General features: G+C 39.5%; 1 protein-coding gene across 1 annotated transcript in view; it reads left to right on the forward strand.

Moving 5' to 3' along the window:
* ARHGAP8 (Rho GTPase activating protein 8) overlaps nucleotides 1-21,451 on the forward strand; it is a 69,877-nt gene extending 48,426 nt beyond the window's left edge. Inside the window, exons 10-13 of the mRNA XM_072876189.1 lie at nucleotides 10,120-10,197; nucleotides 10,794-10,922; nucleotides 13,988-14,091; nucleotides 20,881-21,451. Coding sequence (XP_072732290.1) covers nucleotides 10,120-10,197; nucleotides 10,794-10,922; nucleotides 13,988-14,091; nucleotides 20,881-21,078 — 509 coding nt within the window. The 3' untranslated portion in view covers nucleotides 21,079-21,451. The remainder of the gene's footprint in view (nucleotides 1-10,119; nucleotides 10,198-10,793; nucleotides 10,923-13,987; nucleotides 14,092-20,880) is intronic.
* The last annotated feature ends 752 nt before the right edge of the window (nucleotides 21,452-22,203 follow it).

The following is a 22,203-nucleotide window of genomic DNA, read 5'->3' on the forward strand; positions in this document are numbered from 1 at the left end:
ATGCAGGGAGAAAGTCAGAGATAAGGCTGCAGTCTTGAAATTCCTTTTCCCAATGTAATGTGATTTTTACGTTTTGATTCCTAATTTTTAAGGCAATCACAGCAATGTTTTCATAGCCCTTTGTGCTCCAAGGCCTCAGAGTTTCACAAATGTTTGCTAAATCTTACAGTATCAAATCTATAGCCTAGGTACATTTATATTACAGGTGACAGAACAGAAACAGAGCATAACACAGTTATGTGACTGGCACAACATTACACGGTGGCAGAACTGGGAATGATTCCTAAGATCCCTGAAAGAAGGGTGTGAATTTTTAATAGGTGTGTCAAATGAAGAAAATAAAAATGTGTTTGGTTCAGTTATTTAAAAAAAAAAAAGGAAACATCACTGGTGTTTAATATGCCATAAAATTTGGTTAATGTTTGAACAAATTTTGAGGATCAGCATGATTTTTGTTAAGACAAAAACCAGACTCAGATCTCTATATTGCTGTTAAATGAGTTTTATCTGAGATTTTCTTCATTTAAAGAGCTATTTGTATTGACAGAACACAAATAATATAAAACATAAATTGAGTAAATTATAGTATTCTGTAGACAGGCTCACCCAAAACCTATATCCCACAATATTCCCAATTCTTAATTTGTATCCTTGAGCTGTCATTCTGAACAAGGTACACTTTGCTTTCAGTATTCAAATAGTATGCATCATTGATCTCTGTTCATTTTAACTATTGCCACTAGGGATTGGTCTGAGTTTGAGTTTATTTGAACCCTAAGTGAGAAATTTCAAACTTTTTAAAAACTTGTACTGAATAGACTTCACAGTTGTGAAGAGAAAACTGGGGGGGGGCAAGAAAAATGTTGCTTCTCAGCTTTATTGCTGATTCTCAAGAGAAATCCTGGCTTCATTTAAATCAGTGCAAGATCATACTGATTTAAATGAGGACAGACTAGACACTTAGTATCTTGCCCTCATTGGTAGGCTATGCTCCTTCGTATTTTAGCTTACCCCATGGTAAATAAGAACATTAAATAACTGCCCATTTTATTTTTGTTTGGGTTTCATACCTTGAGTGAAGTTGATTAATGATACGTGTAGGAAAATGAGAGAGATATCCACTGCAGTGGATACCTGTTTACAGTTTGCAAGCAGTGGAGCACAGCATCTATAGGGATGCTTGTGTACAGAACAGCTAGCTCCTTGCCTCTTAAAATTGCTGATTTATCTTCAAAATACCTGCAGCAGCCAAGGCCAAGTACTGGAGTGGGGCCAGTTCTGCTATTAAAGGTACCTACTGATCTGCAGTAAATGAAGAGTTCCTAATAGACTTTATTGCAGGCCTCTTGGTCCAAATTCAGGATTTCCACTCAAGCCCATAAAGCTGTTTGGATGTGCTGTTTCCAGACTGGTGCTAATGAAAACTTTGCAGGTGTAGCTTGTATCAAATATTATGGTTGGATACAGGGAATGTAAATAGTTCACTACTAAGAATGTTGAAGGCGAGTGACTGGCAGCTTGAGACAATCCCTGTAATTATAATTGTAAGTGGATAATTAGAGCTTGTAGTGTATCAGTGCATGCCCCATCTGCAGATGAAAGCCAGACTTTTTCATGTTTTAAATTGTTACAAAACAATCATCCTTACATATATTTAGCTTATCTTAATAGGCAAATACCTCTTCCTCACTAATCACAGGAGCCAAGAGAGCTAAAATGAGGATGAATGTGCACTGACATCATTACTTCTCACAGCTGTTATTATTTAGAAATTGAGTGAAAATTTAGTCACTGAAATGTTAATTGATTTAAACTTTTGGCTGTGCTTGGGAGGAAGGCTTTGCATATCTGGCACTTCCTTGGACATATTTAAAGATTTTAAAGAAATAGGAGGTTTATGGCCATCATTATATTGTGCTGCTGACCAATAACTAGTAATTCTTGCACCAATCTGACACAAAAACTCCTCCATGTCTTGCTTTTGTTCCTTCTGGGTGTTTGGTCTCATCACTATTGCACCAGTCCCATACTCTTCCCTCTCAGCAACTGCTGAGTCTAGCTCAGATACCCACAGTTTTCTGAAGCAGCAATGCCAACTGTGCAGTACAGGGGGGGAAAAAAGCAAGTTTTAGCTCTCATGGTTGTGATAAAAGAAAGGGTTGGCTCAACCTTGTCATCACAGAATTTCTCCTAGATGAAATGTCTGTTATTCTGAAAGCAGTAATCATCCTTGGGTTTTCTCCAAACTTCATCTTTTTTTGGCTAAAAACTTATCTGTTCGGTGCAGCATCAGCACAGTTTGTAAAGAATAGTCTCTGAGGAAATGTGATGATACTTCTGAACAAAGCCCTTGTCCTACTTTAGGCATCTCTGCAAGTTAGTGGTATGTTAATGCTGGCCACTGATATGTAGTCCAGCCATGCACTTGTGAGCCGGACTGTCTCATTTTTTTTCCCCAGCTCCCTGTCCTGTGCCCCCAGGAAGGAAGGGCATGGGCTCTGTCAACATTGATATTTTCCAACCAAGCCCAGGTTTGCTCAGAGCTGTCATATTCCCAATCATAAGGAGATCTCCACAAACCAGATTTCTAAGGAGAGATGGCTTGTCAGGTAGAGTGTTTTCTGACATTCTCAGCCAGCTGATGCTTGAAAGCCAAGTACCTGCCATGCCAAGGCTGTTAAGCAGTAGGTGATAGACATGCATTTTTTTGCACTTGATTATAAGTGTGCAGGTATCTGTTGTACCTGCTGTCTGCTATGGTTTTAATTCTTTCTCTAAATCTGGAATATCTCAATTCTGCCATCAGCTTCAGCGAGTGTCGGTTCCCATGCTGGCAGGCCCAGGAGGCTGACTGGCAGCGTTGTTTGCACTCCAGACGTGGCCGTGAGCACAGTGAGAGCTTCAGTTCATCTTCCGGAAATGACAAAAATTCACTGTCATTACCCTATTCCATTTGATTTTGGCATAGTTTCCAGCCTTGCAGAATTAGCAGGGAGTGGGTTTTGTTTTTCACCCTAGGTGCAGTATATCCACTCTTTCTTTCCATTGCTACATTTTCACATCTATGTACCTGAAATCAGTTCCTGAAACTCTGGCGTAGATCACCAAAGCTTCTGCAAAATCATCCACAGGGTTAAGATTTCTGGAAATATCAGAGACCCTCTGACAGCTGTTAAGTCCATTCTGTACTGCTTAGGCTCTTATTTCTTGAACAGATCTGATGCAGGAGCTGTGCTGGTATTCAAACTAGGCACCAGCCTGCAATAGTATGCTACCAGGCTAAGGAAACTTTGAGTCTCTAAAGTTCACCCGGCCTTTTCCATCTTAATGACTCCAATCCCTTTGACAGATTGCTTCATGTCACATTTTTCCTCCTTGATGTTTAAATTTTCTGCCTCAGTTTCAGACAACACTGTTGGCAGAGGTGTTCTTCCCAGTGCGGAGGCATCCTCATCTGTACAAATGAGCCAAAACTTCCCTTCTTGTACTGAGTTATTGAGTGGGCTCTGACAGCAGCAAGCATGTCCTCATCCCTAACTGCCAAACTAGAGTTATGACAGTGAGCGCGGGTTTCTTCCTCGTATATTTATCCGACTGCATATTTAGATAGCTGTTTCTAAGCAAGATGACTCTCACTGGATCCAGTTCTTAAGTCACCCAGTACCTTAACAGAGACTAAAGAATCTACCATAAGCAGAGATTCCTCTACATCTGTTTGCATTATATAAATGAGATCTATTATGGCTGATGCCTCAGACACTATTACAATAAACACAATAAACTAAGTTTCTTAATGTCTATAATAATTTTCATGTTATTTTTTCAACAAATGAAGAGAAAGTAGCCATTTCACCACTTTCATTCTAGCTCCACTTTAGAGCAAAAAATGTTTTAAAGTTTTTAATACCGAATTTTAAAAATGCTTAATTTCAGTTCCTGCTAACCTTCACAGGGGAAGAATTGGTTTCCTAAAATGAGTTCTGAGTATCTGAGAAAATCATCACCTCATTAAGACTAAGCCTCAGAGCTCATCTTCTGGACCAAACCACAGAAGTGCTCTTAATTTCAGAAGTAAGGTGTCAGTATCACCCTGAACCCAGCTATGTTTTAGTCAGGCCAAAGAGGAAGGGTAGGTTTAACATAGCACATTTGTGACTAGATCTTCATAGTAACCAGCAAACCAGAGGACACTTTTTTTCAATGCTCAGCCTCAAAACCACAACCTGTTCATCTGTCTAGTTTATAAATGCAAGGGTTGACTTGCAGTTGCACTAAATAAGATTTCTTTTTTTTTTTACTACCTTATCTCTACCATGCCGTGAGAAATTACCTTCCTTAATTAAATATTCACTCTCTTGTCAGAACAATTCGTAAGTGTTTTTAACCTGGTGTCATTCCTTTGGCGGTAATGATCTTGATGCTTTGCTCACAGGCCCTTTCTCCAAAAAGCCCAGCTTATGGAGCCACCGGGTAGTAATTTTCTTTCTCTGGTTGGTATGACCCCACATGTCCTCAGCAACCTATTCTGTGCTGAAGTGAGACTGTAAATGGGGGCTGTCACTTCTAACCGATGATTTTGGTAACCGGGAATATAAGTAATGCCATGCTATGCAGGATGCATCTTTGTGTGTATGGCTTCTGTAACGCTCAGGGACGGGGTTGTGCAGGTGGCTGAAGCTGCTGGTGCTGCCCACACCAATCCGGCAGGGCAGAGGGGCCCGCTTTGCTTCAGAGCTGCCCAGCCTCCGAGGCGGTTTTATCTGTTGTAGGCTTTAGGATTCAGAAATGCACTTCTGCTTTTACACTCTAATAAGATGTCACAGCAGAAGTTCCCTTTCGTGTCTTTTACTTACATGTCTTTTCTTCTAGAAAAGCAGGTTACAGGCTGGATATAAGGTATCGTGATAAATTAAAAGCTAACTGGTGTGTGGCTGGTGGTTTTGGTGTTTGTTTAGGTCAGTATTAGTACAATTCACCATGCTCTCTCAGTTTTTAAACTCTGACCTGCGGTTTGAGTCTACTAACTGATACACACTAAAAATAGAACTGCATGGCAAAATCCGTATTTTGTTTGCAAACCCCCCCAACATCTGGAGGTCAGGCAACAGCTTTTAAGGGAATTTTTATTTGATTCATTATGGTGGGTATAAACTGCACTGTTCAGACCTGCATGAAGATGTCAAATAGGTTACAAAGGGCAGGAATGTTGTTCAAGCCTATCTCAAATATTAATACACTGTCATTTGTATTGGTCTTATGCAAAATACCAGTTTGAAATACATAGGTAGGATTATTATTGTTAATGTATGTTATGTTTTAGAGAGTATCCCCAAAGGTATAAATGGCATGCTTGTCCGTGTTTTAAACAATTTAAAACCAAGCTAACCTGCTGGGATTATTAGTAAAAATTTCCAAAATTTGGTAACATTTGCATTCTACAGAATGGCCATATAAGGAAACAGCTACAAAAAAATTGCATAGAGAACTGATTACTAAAGAGACCATGTGAGATCAGCAGTGGCTCAGAAGTGATGGGACAATAAACTCATGGTGAAGGAATCACACTACAGAATTATAAAGCAGACAAGATAACTGTGCCCTGTAGGAAAATTATCTTGCAGTAGCCCCCCTTGCCGAGTCTCTCTTACCTCATCTCTTTTGTTGACTGGAAGGGCTTTGCACCACAAAGTTTTTGTTTGATGTTGTCTCCTGGTACCACAGGAGAGTCCTGGGCGATGACTAAGACTTGTAAATGAAATGGTAATAACCATGCTATAGAAGTTTAATGATAAAGTAGTAAATGTCCTATGGTACGATTATGGTGACAACTAAAGCTGTCCTTTATCTGTTCAATAGCAGAAGCAGTGGTAAACAGTGATTAATCTTTCCTCCTCATCCCCTCCATGAAGCACAACAAATCTTGCTGATGGAGAAAGTTTGGGTTCCATTTTTTAATGTGAATGAATACATCCTGATGGTGATAGTCAGAATGGGTAGAGATGGATGGTTATGCATTCTGAATACGTTTGGATTGCTGCAGCTTAGCGAGTTTGCCTCCTGGCCTCCACTTCTTGTGATCAATCAAATATCTTTTAAAAATGCAACACCGAGAAAGCTTGACATTGGCCATATAAGCATTTCTGAGTTCTTGGCTCCTTTGTTTTCATGTGAGTGTTTTTACCTAGGGTTCATGGAGATGAGATAAATCCCAAGACTGGTTCGTGTGCCATCAAATAAAAATGAACCTTGTAATAAGCACAGTCTGTGATTTTGGTGCTCAGGCATTGTAAATAAATTATGTTCAGAGGTGCCAAGTGTAAACTGAGAATATTCATTCATAAATCCAAAGGCTAGAGACTATGCCGTTCAAAACTGCAAGGACACAAATACACTTTGGCTTCTGTGGAGGATGCACAGTTCTACATCCTTGCTGCTGCTGCTCAGCTTTTCAGTAGGGCTGGAACTGTCCCTTCTCTTCCCCTCTGCCCTTGATCTGCTGTGCACCTTCTTGCAGTGCAAATCATCTTTACAAACTGCAGACATCATGCTCATTTTGTTCTTTATTCATTGCACAGAATACAAGGGAAAGGAAGGCTGTGCAATCTCTTCCTCAAACTTGCACTGTATTCTAGCTTTAAAAAAAAAAAATCTCGAATTTGTCTTAAGCATAAAAATTCACAATTGCCACCACTTTGGGCATTTAAGATGTTACATTGAAGATGGACAATTAAAATATGCTATAAACTCATCAGTTCTCATATTAGAAATAAATTAGTTCTAATTTTTAAAAAGGAATCTTACTAGAATTAGGTAATCTGCAAGAAGATGTCTAACTCAGTTGTATTAATGAGAATGAAAACTGCTTCCAAATCAGGATGGACACTTCCTGAGACTTGGCAGGACCCCAGTGAAAAGAAACATTTCCAAACTCAATTTGGGACAGAAGGAATTCAGATGCTCACTCTTGTCTACTTTCAGAAGAGAAATAGCAAAATTAACAGAGGTTTTTGATGCCAGCAACCCTCAAATCAAGGATGATTGAAAGAAAAAGAATGTAATTTTCTCATCTCTCTTTCTTTGACAAGTTTGCAGCAATGTGACAGCATGTGTTGCTTTAATTTATCTTTATCAGTTTTGATTTTCTGTGTCTTTCCTGTGGGACAACTGATCGGGGGGGTAGAAGGGGGTTAAGTATTTTTAGCAACAGTTTATTAATTCGGAGTGTGACACAGTTGTGTCATTGCACTGTGAAATTTTGTCTACTGTGGTAAAAGCCATCTTATTTCAATGTGGAATGAAGTGCCTGCCTGTTTTCATTTATGATTACTGACATTTAAATAATTACTCCGTTAAGTTCTCAATTGCAGAATCACTTTTTCTTGAATACAGATGGCTTCTTCACTAGTCACATACTACGTTTTTCTGTATAGCACTTAATATTTAAAACAAAATTTCGCTCTTTTTGTTCTGGAGAGTTTAGTGCAGGGTAGCAAAAGTCCACTGATCTCTATATCTATCTATCTGTATTTTTTTTGGTGAGGGGCAGGGAGCAGTTTGTGCTGAGTTATCTCAACAGAGGCTCTGTAGCATTGATAGAATATGTGAGTGACGTGCAGCTGCGTGTTTATCAGAACTGAGAAGCCCAGGCTAGCTGCTCATGTCCATCAACCCCTAGCCGTGTTCTGGCAAGCACTGCTGCTGCAGGGTTGGTCTTCTCTATGGACTGTGTTACCCATGCTATTAATGGCAAAATAGTTCAACTTGTACACAAAAAAACCCATTTCTCTTTAAAGGGACAGCTGACATGAGTCATGCTGTAAACGGGATTTGATTGAAGAACACTACTAACAAAAATTAAATAGGCTATTTCAAAATTATTTTTTTAAAAGGACAAAAATAAATGCTTTGAGCTGCAATGACCAGGATTGTCTTCAGCCAATTTTGTTTCCTCATCCCATAACTCTGGTGGCTCTGGCATGTATTTTGTCTGCAAAAAGAAGACAAAGTGATTAATTTTATTTTAGTGCAGGCACCTTGTGTTAGCTTAATTATCATAGTTCCAAGAACTGGAGCTTTTTTCTTGTAGTGTCTGAAAAAGAGGAGGCAGGTTTGGAGAAAGTATTTCCTGACTCTGTGTAAGGTTGTGTATTTATCCAAAACAGTGGAATAAACGAGAGGCTTCAAGTGCCTTTCCTCCTTCCCATGCCTTATTATGAGACCCCAGTTGGGGGCATATGCTAATGCTGCTCAGGTTATGTGACATGGGAAACACCATCATTCAAGTCATTTTTTCAGGTAGCTTTCCCTTGCCCTGCCTAAGCACAGAAAGCACTGAGAGCAATTAATAGACTTACAGACTTCTAAAAAAAGTATCCTGCTCAGTTTGAATGCATCACAGAAGTCAGAAAAATATATTGCAAAAGGGCTGTCTCTGTACCCAGGCTCACTGTTTTCCCCCTTGAATAGCATAATTGCTGTTGACTCATATTTCTGTTTACCAGTAGGCTGAAGTTATGACCCCATGCTTTATTTAAAAATTGCTATAATATATTATTTTCTGGTCCGAGCATCTTTTATGCAAAAAAGATGTGGCTCTTTTGCTGTTGAGGTTCTTTTGCTTTAGAAGGAGAATATAGCTTTTTCTTTTTTCCTAGCAATTGCACTAACCTGCATTTAATTAGTGTCACGTCATTTGGATAGGTTGCCTACAAATGTAAGAAGGATTGGAGATATCTGCTTTGGTAGTTGGCTTGTTGCCACCTGTGATCAAACAAATTGCTGTATGTTTATTCCATTTCAGCTGACCTGGAAAATGAATTCTGGAAGAAGCACGGATATTGCCTGTATTCCAGATTTCTGCAGATGAGGATAAAAGTTGCTTTTTCCCCCTCAGACCTCCAAAAAACATATCCAGCACGAGCTTAGCGTTATGTGCCATTACAGTAACATTGATGGGATGCAGGGCCAGACAAGTACAGCTGCTGTCTACACTACAGATTAATGTCTTTAATTAGACTCTTGAAAGCTTAGCCAATAAAGGCATAAACATGTTAAAAATTGATATTTATTACATTGTAGTTTATACAGTGAGATTCACATTAGATTAAAGCATTAACCATTAAACCAATTCCTGCAAACCGAATTGCAAGCGTTTATGATGTCCATTTTCTGAAAGACTTGTTTCTACAGAAAACCTCTAGTCCACTGACAGCCAGCATAATATTTGACAAATTCTCGGGAAATTATTGCACTTCTTGTTTGCTGAGGGCAATGCCTTGACGAGCTAGCTGTTCACAGCTGCCACTTCAAAAACCATGCCTTCAGACAGGTTGCGCTATAAATCTAATGGAACAGTTTTACTACAGTGATGCCATTTGCCATAACTTTATTCAACTGAAACATGACCTGGTCGGGAATAAAGCAAGTGGTCAAATAGATAATCGTTTTTGTCCATTTGGTTCCTTTAGTAACCACACATGTCTTTCTTAGGTATTGTAGTTTGAGATGTCATACTCCTTCTCGAACTGAGTGCATGGACTGAAGTTTTAATATTCAACCTGGAATTTAACAGGCAAGGGCATAAATGCTTAGAAAGTAACTAGGAGCTGTATTCAGCTAAACTCCAGCTAAGACTCTAAATCTAGTCAGTGGAGCACTTTCAAGTAGAGCTTGGGGTTCTGTGCAAAAGTCTCTGAAACGTGTCTATGAAAATTTACTTCAATAGATTTACAGGCATGGTTTGGGGCTCAGTTTGCAAATATGCTCAGTGAGAGTGGGTACATAAGCAGCCTGGTAAATCTAAATCTCCTGCTTCTATGTCATTAGGTGCAATTGAAAGCTACTTTTAAAGAAAAATTGTAGTTGGCAAGACACTCTAAAACACTTAAGAAAAGGTGGTAGTATTTCTATGAGACATGTTAAAGAAAGTGCCGTAGGCAATGCAGAAACACGATTTGATCCTACATTCTATTCTCAATGACTTTATTTCCAAAAAATGAGTGTATCAAGTGGCTTTGCGCCCAAACCTTCTCCCTCTGTTCTGTTTTCAACTGAACCTATAGAGAACAACAAGAGAGTGACAGCTTTGACAGATGAGACCTGCATTAATTGTTTTTACAGGACTACAAGTAGAGGGCCTCTTCAGAAGGTCAGCCAGCATCCAGACTATCAAAGATGTTCAGAAACTCTACAATCAGGGTAAGTCGTCATCATACCATTGCCAGTAATAGTGCGAGGGCTTTGTTGATCTTGGTTTTGTTGGTAAAGCAGAAATGCTAGCTTTCTTATAATTAGTTAATCATAAAACCATTTGTAACATAAAATAATAAGAGCACTAGTACAGAAACCTGAAAGACAGCAACAGGTACTTAACGTTTACTGAATAGCAAGTCATCAGTTGATGTCAGGTCAGAGCTTACAAAATCTGTAGCAGCTAATGAATTACTGTAGTTATGAAGTACAATGTCTCTGGGTCATTTTGCCTCTGGTGTTTTTCCATGGCTATGGCAAAGAACTATAATTTTACCTAATATATGAAATGTAGTGAAGTAATTTTGAAAGTCACTGACTTCCCTGTGAAGTCACTTTATGAAATGCCTTTATGGGGAGAATCTCTTACAGCAAGATTAATAAAACTATGAAAAATACAAAAATAAAATACCAGGAGTTACCAGCAGCAGAAAGCCAAGAGGTTTTCTGTTCAAAATGTAGTGTGAAACAGTTTTTAAGCAGTAGTTTAAAGAAAAAGTACAACATATTATTGAACACCTTTTTTCCTTTCTTTCTCCTTTTAGGCAAGTCTGTGAATTTTGATGATTATAATGATATCCATATTCCTGCTGTTATCCTAAAGACTTTCCTTAGGGAACTCCCTCAGCCATTACTAACATTTGAGTGTTATGATCATATCCTTGGAATCACCAGTGAGTATAAATAAGTTTTAGAAAAATTTATATAGCAAGTTGAACTGGACCTGGTTAATTCATAATCACTGCTGTTTGCTAACCATGACGCAGTTGCAGGTATATAATATTATTAGTGCTTCACTGCAGCCATGGATGGACAACCTCATAATCTGTACCAGAGCAAGGTGGTCAGGGTTACCAAGACCCTCTCTGCTTTTTACAAGGTTTACTGGTTTATCTGTATATCATACTGTATTATTAAGAATTGGACCAGACTTCTCACTGTCAGGGCTCCATTTTCATTTCACGGCACAGCACTGAGTCAGTCTCAGTGACACAAGTTATGTCAAAGCAGCTTTAGTTTTAGCAGCAGCATTGGCAGAATTGTGGAAACAAGATTTAGTTGGTCATTTGTATGCTTCTTTCCTTTTTGTGGGAAGGGGATTGTTTTTATTGCAGCTATTCCCATGGGATAACATATTGGGGAAAAAAGGATCTAAAGCTGTGAGAAGACATTGATTATCTAAAGATCTGGTACCACATGAAACTATGAATTATAAAACTTTAATTATGTGGCCTTTGTCAGGGCCTAGGAGTTTATAATGCTGGCAAGGCAACCCCCTAATACATGAGGCTTGAATATCTGAGATCCCAGAATATCTGGGAGTTAGTACCTAGTACGTGTAGAGGCTGGCATTTTGCCATCCAGGCTATACTCAAGCTAGCAGGGAACCCATAGGGCTTCCAGTCACAAGCACACATTTTTCCAAAACCTGCTTTTTGAGGAAATTATATCTAAATGGAGTACGGCTTCCAACAGTCTGTTAGTGTACCTCTGGTAACCATGGGCTGGTGCTGTTGTAAAGCGTAGGTTATCATCGCTATAATGACTGGTGCTGTTGGGGTAGGGCACTAAAATAATTCAGACTGGGGATAAATCTCAAGTGCTACATGTTTGTAAAGTGTAGAAGTACAGCAATTACTGTACCTAGCTATACTGTATTCTAGCTAAAATTCTTATACTGTGCCCGTCACTAGCATCTGCGCATACTGTTTCCTGTCAACTTTATTCATGTATTTCCATTAAAAAACTTAATCAGGTCATGTTCAGAATCCTCTGAAGTTCTGTAGTGTTTTGCTCTTTGCAAGTCTGTAGGTCACCACCTTCCAAATCAAGGATTCATCTGTTCACACAATAAATATCTCAGGGCATTGAGAAAAACAGGTCTATTCATAGGAAGGTGGTAGAAATGGAAGGACTAAGGATAGTCACTCAGAACTGGAAAGAATAGGGGAAATTTGGAAAAAGGATGTATAAATGCTAATTTTTACCGAATTAATCTTGTGCTGACTTTCTGGACATGATATTACTTTGTGATAGAGCTAAGTGAAAAATGAGAACAAGTCTGAAAAGAATCTGAGAGCAATGCATTGTCCTAGGAACACTGGGAAGTTTTGCTTGGCAAAGCGCCTGTGAAACGTTCATTCTATGTTATTTTTGTTTACTGGCGTTTTAAATGTTGACAAAGTATGTTGAAAAGTGGAGTTTAAGATAATTTCTTCTTGGGCTTTCTTGTTATGCAGTGTGATGTCCACTATCTTTTCCTTATGCTGTGGTGATATCCTGATTTTAAAAGGTCTTAAGCTTGAGAGCCAAGCTGGACTGCAGCAAAGGCATATTCTCTGTGAATACAGTGCAGAAGGGAGCTTTGAAGAGGTGTGATCGCAGACAGCTGTCTTGGGATGGTTTGAAAATTCTCATTCTGTCTTCTGGAAGACGCCAGAGCAGTGTGTGATGTATCTATTACATCTCTTAACCTGCAAACCCAGAAATACAGTATCTCTGCTTTGCAGTACTTTGAAAAAATAGTGACACTTTTCTCTTCAGTGTCTCATCTGAAACATTTTTTAAAGAGTTATTGATGAGAGCTGTGAAATAAATTAGCCAAGTGACTGACTAAAAAGATTAATAAAACCTTGTTTGTAATTGTCAAATAACTTCTTCTTTGGCAGGTCATGAAAACTGCTAACAAGAGTTCCTTTACCCAGTATTGCTACACTTCCTGCATTATTTTCTCTGCAGAAGGCTGACAAAAAAATTCTTGGGATTCAGATTATTGTGTCTTATGGGAACTGGTAGCTTTACAGTAGGAAAAATGTCAACACAGCTCACCACAGTATACACTGTGTATTTAATACACTGTGTCATGTATTTAATCCAGAGCTTAAGGGAACATTTAACATGCTGGAATTTTGTGCATGCACGCATACTTACACGCACCTCTAGCTGTGTCAGGGAGAGGGAGAGAGAAATGCAACAAATGCAAAAAAAATACCATCACAGATGACCTGGTTAGGTCAGGCATGATCATAATCATCAAACCTTTCTCCAAATTGGTGTTAAACTTCCAGTACTAAAATAATTACAATATTCCAGGAAAAAAAAAAAGTCAGTTAGAACAGCATCTGAAATATTATCCAGTGTTAGCATAATTCTCACCCAGACTGTCTAGATGATGCAAGGAGTTTGGGGTCCAGTTCTGGTTTTGCCCATCTGTAGAAATGAGTTAATAAACCTGCTTAGCTTCATCTCGAGAAAATTCTTACCCACCCAAGTGGCCATCTGATAAATTTTTGGCAAGAGAGAATAGTTTCCTGCAGAATCACAAAAGTGTTTTTAAAGTTAGTAGAGTGCCAAAAGAGCATTTTGGGCAGGACTATGTCTCAGCAAGAATAAAATCAAAGCATAAAAAGTAGACATCTGGATTCAGTGCGTGGAGAGATAACAGGATACAAATCAAGACCTTGGAAAGTCCTCTCTAGCAAACAAATTATTTTGGCAATTTCACTGAATTGAGAAAATACGCTGGAGGTTAGTCTTAACCAGATATATGATAATACAAAATATGATAGGGTCATTCAAAGGGATAAGCCTGTTACTGTGGTCGTGGAGGTTAGTAGAGCTGAATGTTGTGGTCAGTTTTACAGACAGATATCTAAAGTAATTCCAGCAGATATAAATAAGGTATTATTTCCTGGTAATAGCTGATGTTTTGGACTTAAGACTGACTTTGACATTGCAGGTGTGGAGAGCAGTTTACGAGTCACCAGATGTAAGCAAATCATTCAAGGACTTCCTGAACACAATTACATTGTTCTGAAATATCTGATATGCTTTCTCCATATGGTAAGTATAGGCAACACTTACAAAGTAGTGCCAGTCTTTTTTTTCTAAATCTGTTCTTGATAATTCAACATTTAAAATCTCCACAGACAATAAAACTGAAGAATTTTTAAAATATGGTGAGGTGGTGGTGCAGTACTTGCCAACAGAGTGAACTCAGGATGCAGAACCCTCCGGTTCTAATAAGAATCACTGCTAAGCAATGGTCTGGCCATCCCTTCACCATGAAATTCTTCAGGTGTAATGAAAACTACTGTGTAAATTTAAATGGAACTGTGCTTGTACTGGAACATTTAAAAGTCCTGTCCCCCCGACTCCACATTCACAAATGTATGTTTATTGATTTAGGTTTTGGGTTTTTCCTATTTTGGAGCGGAAAAAAGCCTGAAAATAGTGGTCGTGTAATTTTCAGTGCCAGAGAAAAAATAGTTGAAATTACCTTTTTTTTTTTCCTCCAAAGTATAAATCTTGAGCAACTAAAACACCAAATAAATTAGTGTCAGTTTAGAAAATGATACAAATATTAATGAGCTTTAGAACAACAATCACCAAAATATTTTATCTTAAATCTTACAAATAACATTTTCCTGTTTAAAATAGCCTTTCATCCTGTAATTTACTACAGTGTTAAATGAAAAACTTCGACCATGCCATTTTGCAAGGATTCTTGGTATGCTTCAGAATAAATGAAATCATGTGTCTCTTGTCCTACTTTTTAATTTGCTGATATTTTTTAAATGCATTTTTGGAAACCCCACAAGTGTTGAGGGTTTGGGGAACATCCATTACAAACTACAGTTAGCCTAGTGACATCCTTTGGTTGCCAGTTTATGTGTGGGAAAAGACAGTAATAGGAGTGTAAATTTCCCTTCCTTCTGCCTTATCCAATGCACTGCCTTTTCCAGATTGCATTTTTCAAACCCAGGTGCCTAAAATTGAGGATCAGGGTGTATTGACACCTAATTAAAGTGATCTAGCCTTCAGAAGTCCTCAGAGCCCACCAAAGCAATCATGTATGTGGAATGATGCTGATTTTCACCAGTGGAGGAATTAGCTCTCAGTAACTGTTCTTGGGCTACAATCATGTTTGCCATATTCTAGCCAGTAGCATATTTCAGAAACAATCCTTTTTTCTATCAAAACACTACAGAAAAGCAAGATTAAAGGAAACACATTGATATGACCCTCACTCAGACAGTACTTGCAGGGTTCCTGTAATACCCACTCGTTCGTTTACTGTTGCTTAGCTGAACTCTAATGCTATTAAGGAAATCCTCATGTCGTTTGCTATTATTTTAGCAACTGATATCTCTCCTCAGTGTTATGAATCGTGTAAGTGACTTTGTTCCAATAATAGATGCACCATCTCAACACACTTAAGAGCTGAGCACTTGAGGTGTTAATGAGGTGTGCAAAAGTACTATATAGTGTTTTCTGTAATTGGGCAACAGAACATAGCATTATTTTTGAGTATGCCTTGTTATGTAAAGCACAGCGTCAAGTTGATACTAGTGCTCAGATCTGCAATTTTTGCTGATCCATGACTTCTCATCCTTAATGTCTCAGGGAATATTTGCATTTGGAAAGGTCAAGGGAACGTAAAACAATCTAGGAGCTAGAGATTTCTATTCATTGCAGATCGGTGTGCTGCACAAGCTGCCACAATTCAAACTTTAACAGAGCACTTTACCAATAATCCTAGTTTTTACCTGCAAGCATCAACCTCCTTACATATAAGAGGCAATTTAATTCTTCCATGAGCTCAGCCTTGAGTAGTGCAAGAGGTACTTGTGGTAATTTCATGAAGTGGGATGTAATCACTAGATACAGGTTTTGAACACTCCAGGTTTGATACAGGCTTGTGGAAGAAGAAAAAAAAAAAAATAATCCATATTTTCTCTGCAGTCTCAACCCCCTTACTTAATGAAACAGCTCCTTCTAGTCCAAGGGTGCAAGACAGTGCAACTCCTATAGAAGTAAAAGACTTGAATTTCAAAAATAGGTCCAAATTCTTTAACCTTAGATTAGCAATGATTTTGCCGGTAATGAGCCCAGCATGCTGTGAAAGGAATAAGCTGTCCATTTCCACTTTGCAGTGCATCTGGCCACTAGAGAGGGATTTGCAGGGTCCCCTTGGAGTTGCAGTGGACTGAGGTGCCTAGGCAGCACTGGGCAACCAGGAGCAAGAGCGAAAACAAAGACCGGTTTTCACAAGTCAGTCCCTGAATTATGTCTGTAAAAAAGTGTTTGTGCTTGCTCAGCTGATCTCACAAGAGATGAGTGTGCACAAACAAGTGTTTGTGTTCCACAAGCCTTGTGTTGCACATGCAGTGAAGTGGATTTATGAACGCACATGCAAACTTAAAGGGCTCAAAGAAGTCTTCCTGCAAATTACTTGGCAAAGCATGCTGAGGGCTACAGTTACCCAGTTCTGAAGCCAGAAACCATTTAGTAGAAAACTATAATCGTAGTTTTCCATGACAGTCCAAGGCTAAACAATCAGGAAAGTTTGTAGAGGCAATAATATCGTCTAGATTGTGTTTTTACAACCATGTCTTTCGCTTTGGTACCAGCTGATAACAGCCCCCTCCCTACGCTTGCACACTTTCCCTCTCTGCTGCTTATTTCTGTCCCTGCAGTCGCACCTGATGCAGAGGAAGGGTGGCTGACTGGCTGAAAGAACCATTGTAAAAACCTGCCAAATTCAGAACATCAAACTTGGACCAACTAGAAAAAGTGGACAAGGTTTTGGGGCCCATGAGCTATGCTTCAGATCTGTAACTGAAGCAGCAAAGTTAAAGCCAGGTACAAGCTGGAAAAAAAAATGCTCTGAATTAATCTTTTGTCTCAATCGCTTGTCCAATTGAAAAGTGTAATTAGCACCAGCAAAGCTTGGGGGTGGCTGGAGATGAGAGGGCCCGTTGGGAAGGATTAGATGACTAAGCCTCATGGAGCAGATACAAGCAGTTGGCATGTCTGCAAGGTAGCTGAGAGTGGGGGATAGAAACTTATATTTCCAGTGAGTTTGTGCAGGCATTTTAATATCTAGTAATTTTCTTTTGAAAATGTTTTGTGGAGTTCCTTTCAGCATTGCGACTGAGAAGCAAAAGAGATGGTGATGTCCTTGTATTTTTAAAACGTGATGGTAATTGGCTGTTTCTACCCTCTGTATTTCACTGTTTAAGTGCATTAGGTAGTGTAGTGGCTGTCTGGTTTCAATCCTGCGGTATCAATGAGGGTGCTGGGATGCAAGTGTGTGGAATCCCAAAAAAATTGTCACAATTTTGCTAGGGGGAGCTGGGTGTTTATTTGGGGATAGTGAAGATGTATATTTTGCATTTGTTGATGTGGCACTAGATCTTCAGTGTTTGTTCCCAATGATGAGTTTTGCAATGTACAAGTTTTATCTTTCTAGAGGACTTTCTTTCAATATAAGCTGTCATTACTTAATGATTTTTTCTATATATGTTCCAATGAAAGGGGGGAAAAAACCCAGCAAACTGGAGCTGCGTAGTTCTTTGTCGTAATAGTTTTCTGTGATGTTCAGATGATTCCTTCAAAGATACGATCTAGATCCCTTGAGAGTTGTCTTTTATTAGCTTGTCAAATTGACAGAGCAAGTGTATTTTCACTTGAAACAGAGATGACAGTTACTAACTTCGTGAGGGAATCAAAGAAGGAGTCAAGGGGGTTAGTCCAAACGCTAAAGATGTAATTTGTATTTCTTAGAACGTAGGTTTGGGTGCAGTTATTTAGAGGGGTAGCCCATGAAGAGGTTGGCTGACTGCATGCTGCCCTTATGTGGTCTAGTGTTGGAAGAAAACAGCTGCTCATGATAGTGTTGTAGATGAAGTGGATGTGTTCATGTTGTTCAAGAAAGAAATCTGGCATTGGAGTAGTGGCAGGGTTGAGATAGCGTGAAGCCTGATCCCCTCGGGGAGGGATAAAGCCATTGCCACTGGTGTGACAAGGCTTCCTTGCTTGCAGCTCTTGATGAGCTGGCAAAGATTCTTGTGGAGAGAGAGTTGGATTCAGTTGCACGCTACTTCTTGGATCTGCTGAGGAAGGGATTGCTGTGCATTTTGGAGTGAAGCAATGTGCCGTGTCTCCCTTGAATTCCTAACTGTCAGCGTGATTGATGACTCACAGATAAGGCTTAGTGTAGCTCTGCCTCAGATGATATAATCACTGGTTCATTTTATCTTAAGGATTTTCTCTCTCAGGGGAGAGGCTGTGTCATGGGTATTTTTGTTGATCATTTCAACATTGACTGTCTCCTTGAAATGTTCAGAGTGGTGGCGGGTGGGAAGAGATGGTTTCATCTTGGAGTTAGAAACATTCTTTGAAATAGTTGGCCTAAAGAGAAAAATCTAGCTCTACCAGCAACTTGCAGTGGTGTTGCTGAAACGTTGGCCTTCAAAGGCAGCGGCTAGGTTAAGGTGGGTGCGTTTCAACTAGTGCTTGAAGACAGCACCTGTACAGGACTTGCGGGATGGAGTGTGTCAGGGAGCACTCCCAAAAACCGGGGGAAGACAACTGCAACAGGTTTGGCTCCTTCCACCTTCCACTGTCCTCCACTACTATACCACATGCTTCTGTGCCATCACAGGGTACCTGCCCTGTATACACTTAAGGTACCTGCCTTAGGATATACAGCACATATCTTTGGTTTTGTGCTATAGAAAACACAGCATGATGGGCTGTAGCTCTCAGGTTATTTTAGAGACTTTCAGCTGAAAGAAACACCAAAAAATAATTTGTCCTCGATCCACAGGGGTTTCACAGTACAACATTACACAGTGTGGATGCAGCCAGTATGAGCCACTTGACCCAAGGGCCAGAACGCAGTCCCTAACCTTGTTATGTTTAGCAGTATCCAAATGCCAGCTTCATTGTCCAGCTACCTTCAGGGTAATACCTAGGTCTATGTCTCCTTGTTAACAGGGTACTCCTGTTAACGTTGTCCCAATTGTTTTCCCTCATCAGTTATTTTGGTAGTAGTTTAGCTTTTGCTACATTGCTGTAATATAATGAACTCTTATTTGAGCTGATCTCATCTGAAGCAGATAAAATGAACGAGATGGGCTTGTTGGTTTTTCTGTGTAGTTAAATAGTGCATTGAGAGCAGTATGTGAAGGTCAGCATGCTATACGTGGTTCGTACTCTAGCGAGAATGATGTGGGTTTTGCATAAGGTCATGAAGCAGGCATTGCTGTTTAATGTGATGACTCTTTATTCTCAAGTTGTGAAGTCAATCCTTTGAAAAGGTGGTTATGGCACCAGTATCTCCTTATTAATATCTCCTTCCTTTATCCAGCCCTGCTTCATGACCTTAAAAACAATTGAAGCCTTTAATATTTGTAGCAGAAGTAGCGTCACAGTAGCTACTAGAAAAATAGTACCTATTATTGGAAAAATTAATATGGTTAGGAAGAAAATGTTATGCTTTTGGGCACATAAGTGCCTCTTCATGTCCCCCAAGGAAAAGACTTCCATCCTGCGCACATGTCTAAAGGGCATTATATCCCCTCATGGCAGAGCAAATAGGCTCCTTGCTAGGTAAAACACCAAGGAGAGTGGGACTGTGCGGTAGGAGATAGAGGGGAATGAAACCTGTGTTACTGGGCAGAGGGCAAACTAGAGTTTATGCATATGCTAAGAAGTGTTCACAGGAGCATAATGTTTCTTAGATTTTCCTTTAGTGTCCTCAGGCTTTTCATAGTACTATAGAGCTGCCTTTTCAGGAGGCTTTATGGCAAGGTAGAAATGGAGAGACACTGAGAAGTAGAATTTTTGCTTTCCTATTCCACTTGAAATTGTAGCAGGAAGAATACACAGGAGATTTTGCCCAATAATTTCTTGTTCTGTTCTGAGATAACAGCTTCAGAGTAACCTGTACATTGCAGTTTGTGACTGCATGGTCAGATGCAGAGGTCCCCCCAGTCACCCCCATGACAGATTACTGATCAACAACTGCAGCCATCAGCCTGAGAAGAACTGGCTGAATTACCTAGGTCAGGAGGAATCCAGAGCGCCTTCAGCTTGCTGGCTCTTTACAGTAACAGAGAACTTGTCAGATAGGACACCCAGACCACATTGGGCTTTAGATACCAGCCATGCAATGCAGGAGAGCAAAACACACACAAATTCCCTGCCAAGCTCACACAGAGGAAAAAAAAATACTCCGGCTACACAGTTCTGGGCTCACGTCCACAGATAGAAGTAGGACACATCATCCAGGTGCAGAACAGATTTCAGTGCTGTGTGTTTTACCTACAGCCCATTTTCACCTCCATTGCTTCAGAGGAATTGGGTGCATGTGGAGGTTCTTGGAAGTGAAGTCATGCATCAGTGGGAGAAAAAAAAAATCCTTCTAAACCCTCGCAAACAACTTGAAGCCCTCAAGGTTTATTCTATAGAGGACTTAGTATCGAAGCAGATGGGATAGTTGTTTGTTTATTCTGTCCTTCCCTGTCCCCCAGCAGAGATAACAATAGATTCCATATAGCAGGATTGAAAACAATTAATTTTCCTAGCATAAGGAAACAATTCAGCCTTTTTGCTTGACTTACTGACATCTTATCTTGTACTTGAGGGACACAGACTCCAGTGGCCCCATAGCTCTAGGCTGCATAGTCAGCCCTGAGGCTGTTAAGAAGCCAGTGATGCACCTGTGGCTGGCATCTATTCCCATCCTTGGTTCATCCTCAATACAGGATGGCCTCTTGTCTCTCACTCTCTGGGGGACATGTCTGCATATACCTATTCATATTCATGTTTATGTTTTTCCAGGTTTCACAGGAGAGCATATATAACAGAATGACAGCATCCAGCCTGGCCTGTGTCTTTGGCTTGAATTTGGTCTGGCCGTCAAAAGGAACAGCCTCCCTGAGTGCTCTAGTACCTCTGAATCTCTTCACTGAACTACTGATAGATTTCTACACAAATATATTCAACTCCCGAACAGTGCCTGGTGAGATCTTACCTTAATGCTCCCAGAAAGGAAAATGGAGTATGGCTGCCTGAGGGAAAGGTCTCTGCCTCAGCTGGTGGGAGCTTTATATTCAGGGCTCTCTCCTGCGAAGAAAACTTTCAATACAGAGTAAAGTTTCTATAGCTTTCCAAATACCAAAGATGTTGGGAGAAGCACACTGCCCCATATATTCTCATCACATGGGGGAGAATATGTACGTGAACATTCAAAGCCCAATAGGTCAAAGTGAATCCCCTTATTAAATTTGAGCAGCTGACAAAAGCTGGTATGTTAAAAACAATCATGACACTACGTGCCAGTCTGTCATTTATTTGGGAATCTGGAGACCTTACTACCTGGCATTATTTTCTGGGACCATGCAGAGCTAAGTTCTGGACCACTCCTGAATGTACAGGTTTCTTCTTTTTTTTATTTTTTTATTTGAATACAAGTTTGTTAGAAATGTCCCTATTAAGTTAATAAAAGATGGAATCAATTTTTAAGATACTAAAATTTCTAAACTGTTTTTCCATATATTTAAGTGTCTTGTTTTACACAAAAAGGTGTGGGCAGTTGTGGCACATCAGGTTTGCAATTACCATGGAGAATAAAGTATTTCCTGGGTAATTTGAGTTGTGCAGACAGCGAACTAATTATGCTTGCAAATATCTAATATATGCAGTTAATCACTGTAGCTGCACATGCAAAGTGTGTGGAAGGGTTTTTTTCTTACTATTAAGTTCAAATGGGGAGCAATAATCTTACTATTTTTTTTCTCTAAATACTTGGAATTTTCATCAGTGGAGTTATATCAGTGAGTGCATAATACAGAATATAGACTAACTTTGAGAAGAGTACCCCTGATGTTTGGGTTGCATGCTTTTGCAGTTTGAGTTGATAGAAATTTCCTCTTCAAATCAGTTTCTCTAGAAAGCAGTAAGAGCAACAACTTGGATAATATACCTAATATCATTGAAGGTCTATTATTAGTCCCAATGTGAATAATTAGCCAACATAAAGGGAGAGTTTTCAGTGCTTTCTTTCTAACTATGCTATTAATATCGCTTGTATTTGATGAACTCTAACACACTGCTATTTCATTGTTTAACACTGATTGGTAATGGGGTGGTGTAACGAAGTTA

Source organism: Ciconia boyciana, chromosome 1 (genome assembly GCF_034638445.1).
Source record: "Ciconia boyciana chromosome 1, ASM3463844v1, whole genome shotgun sequence".
Classification (NCBI taxonomy): domain Eukaryota; kingdom Metazoa; phylum Chordata; class Aves; order Ciconiiformes; family Ciconiidae; genus Ciconia; species Ciconia boyciana.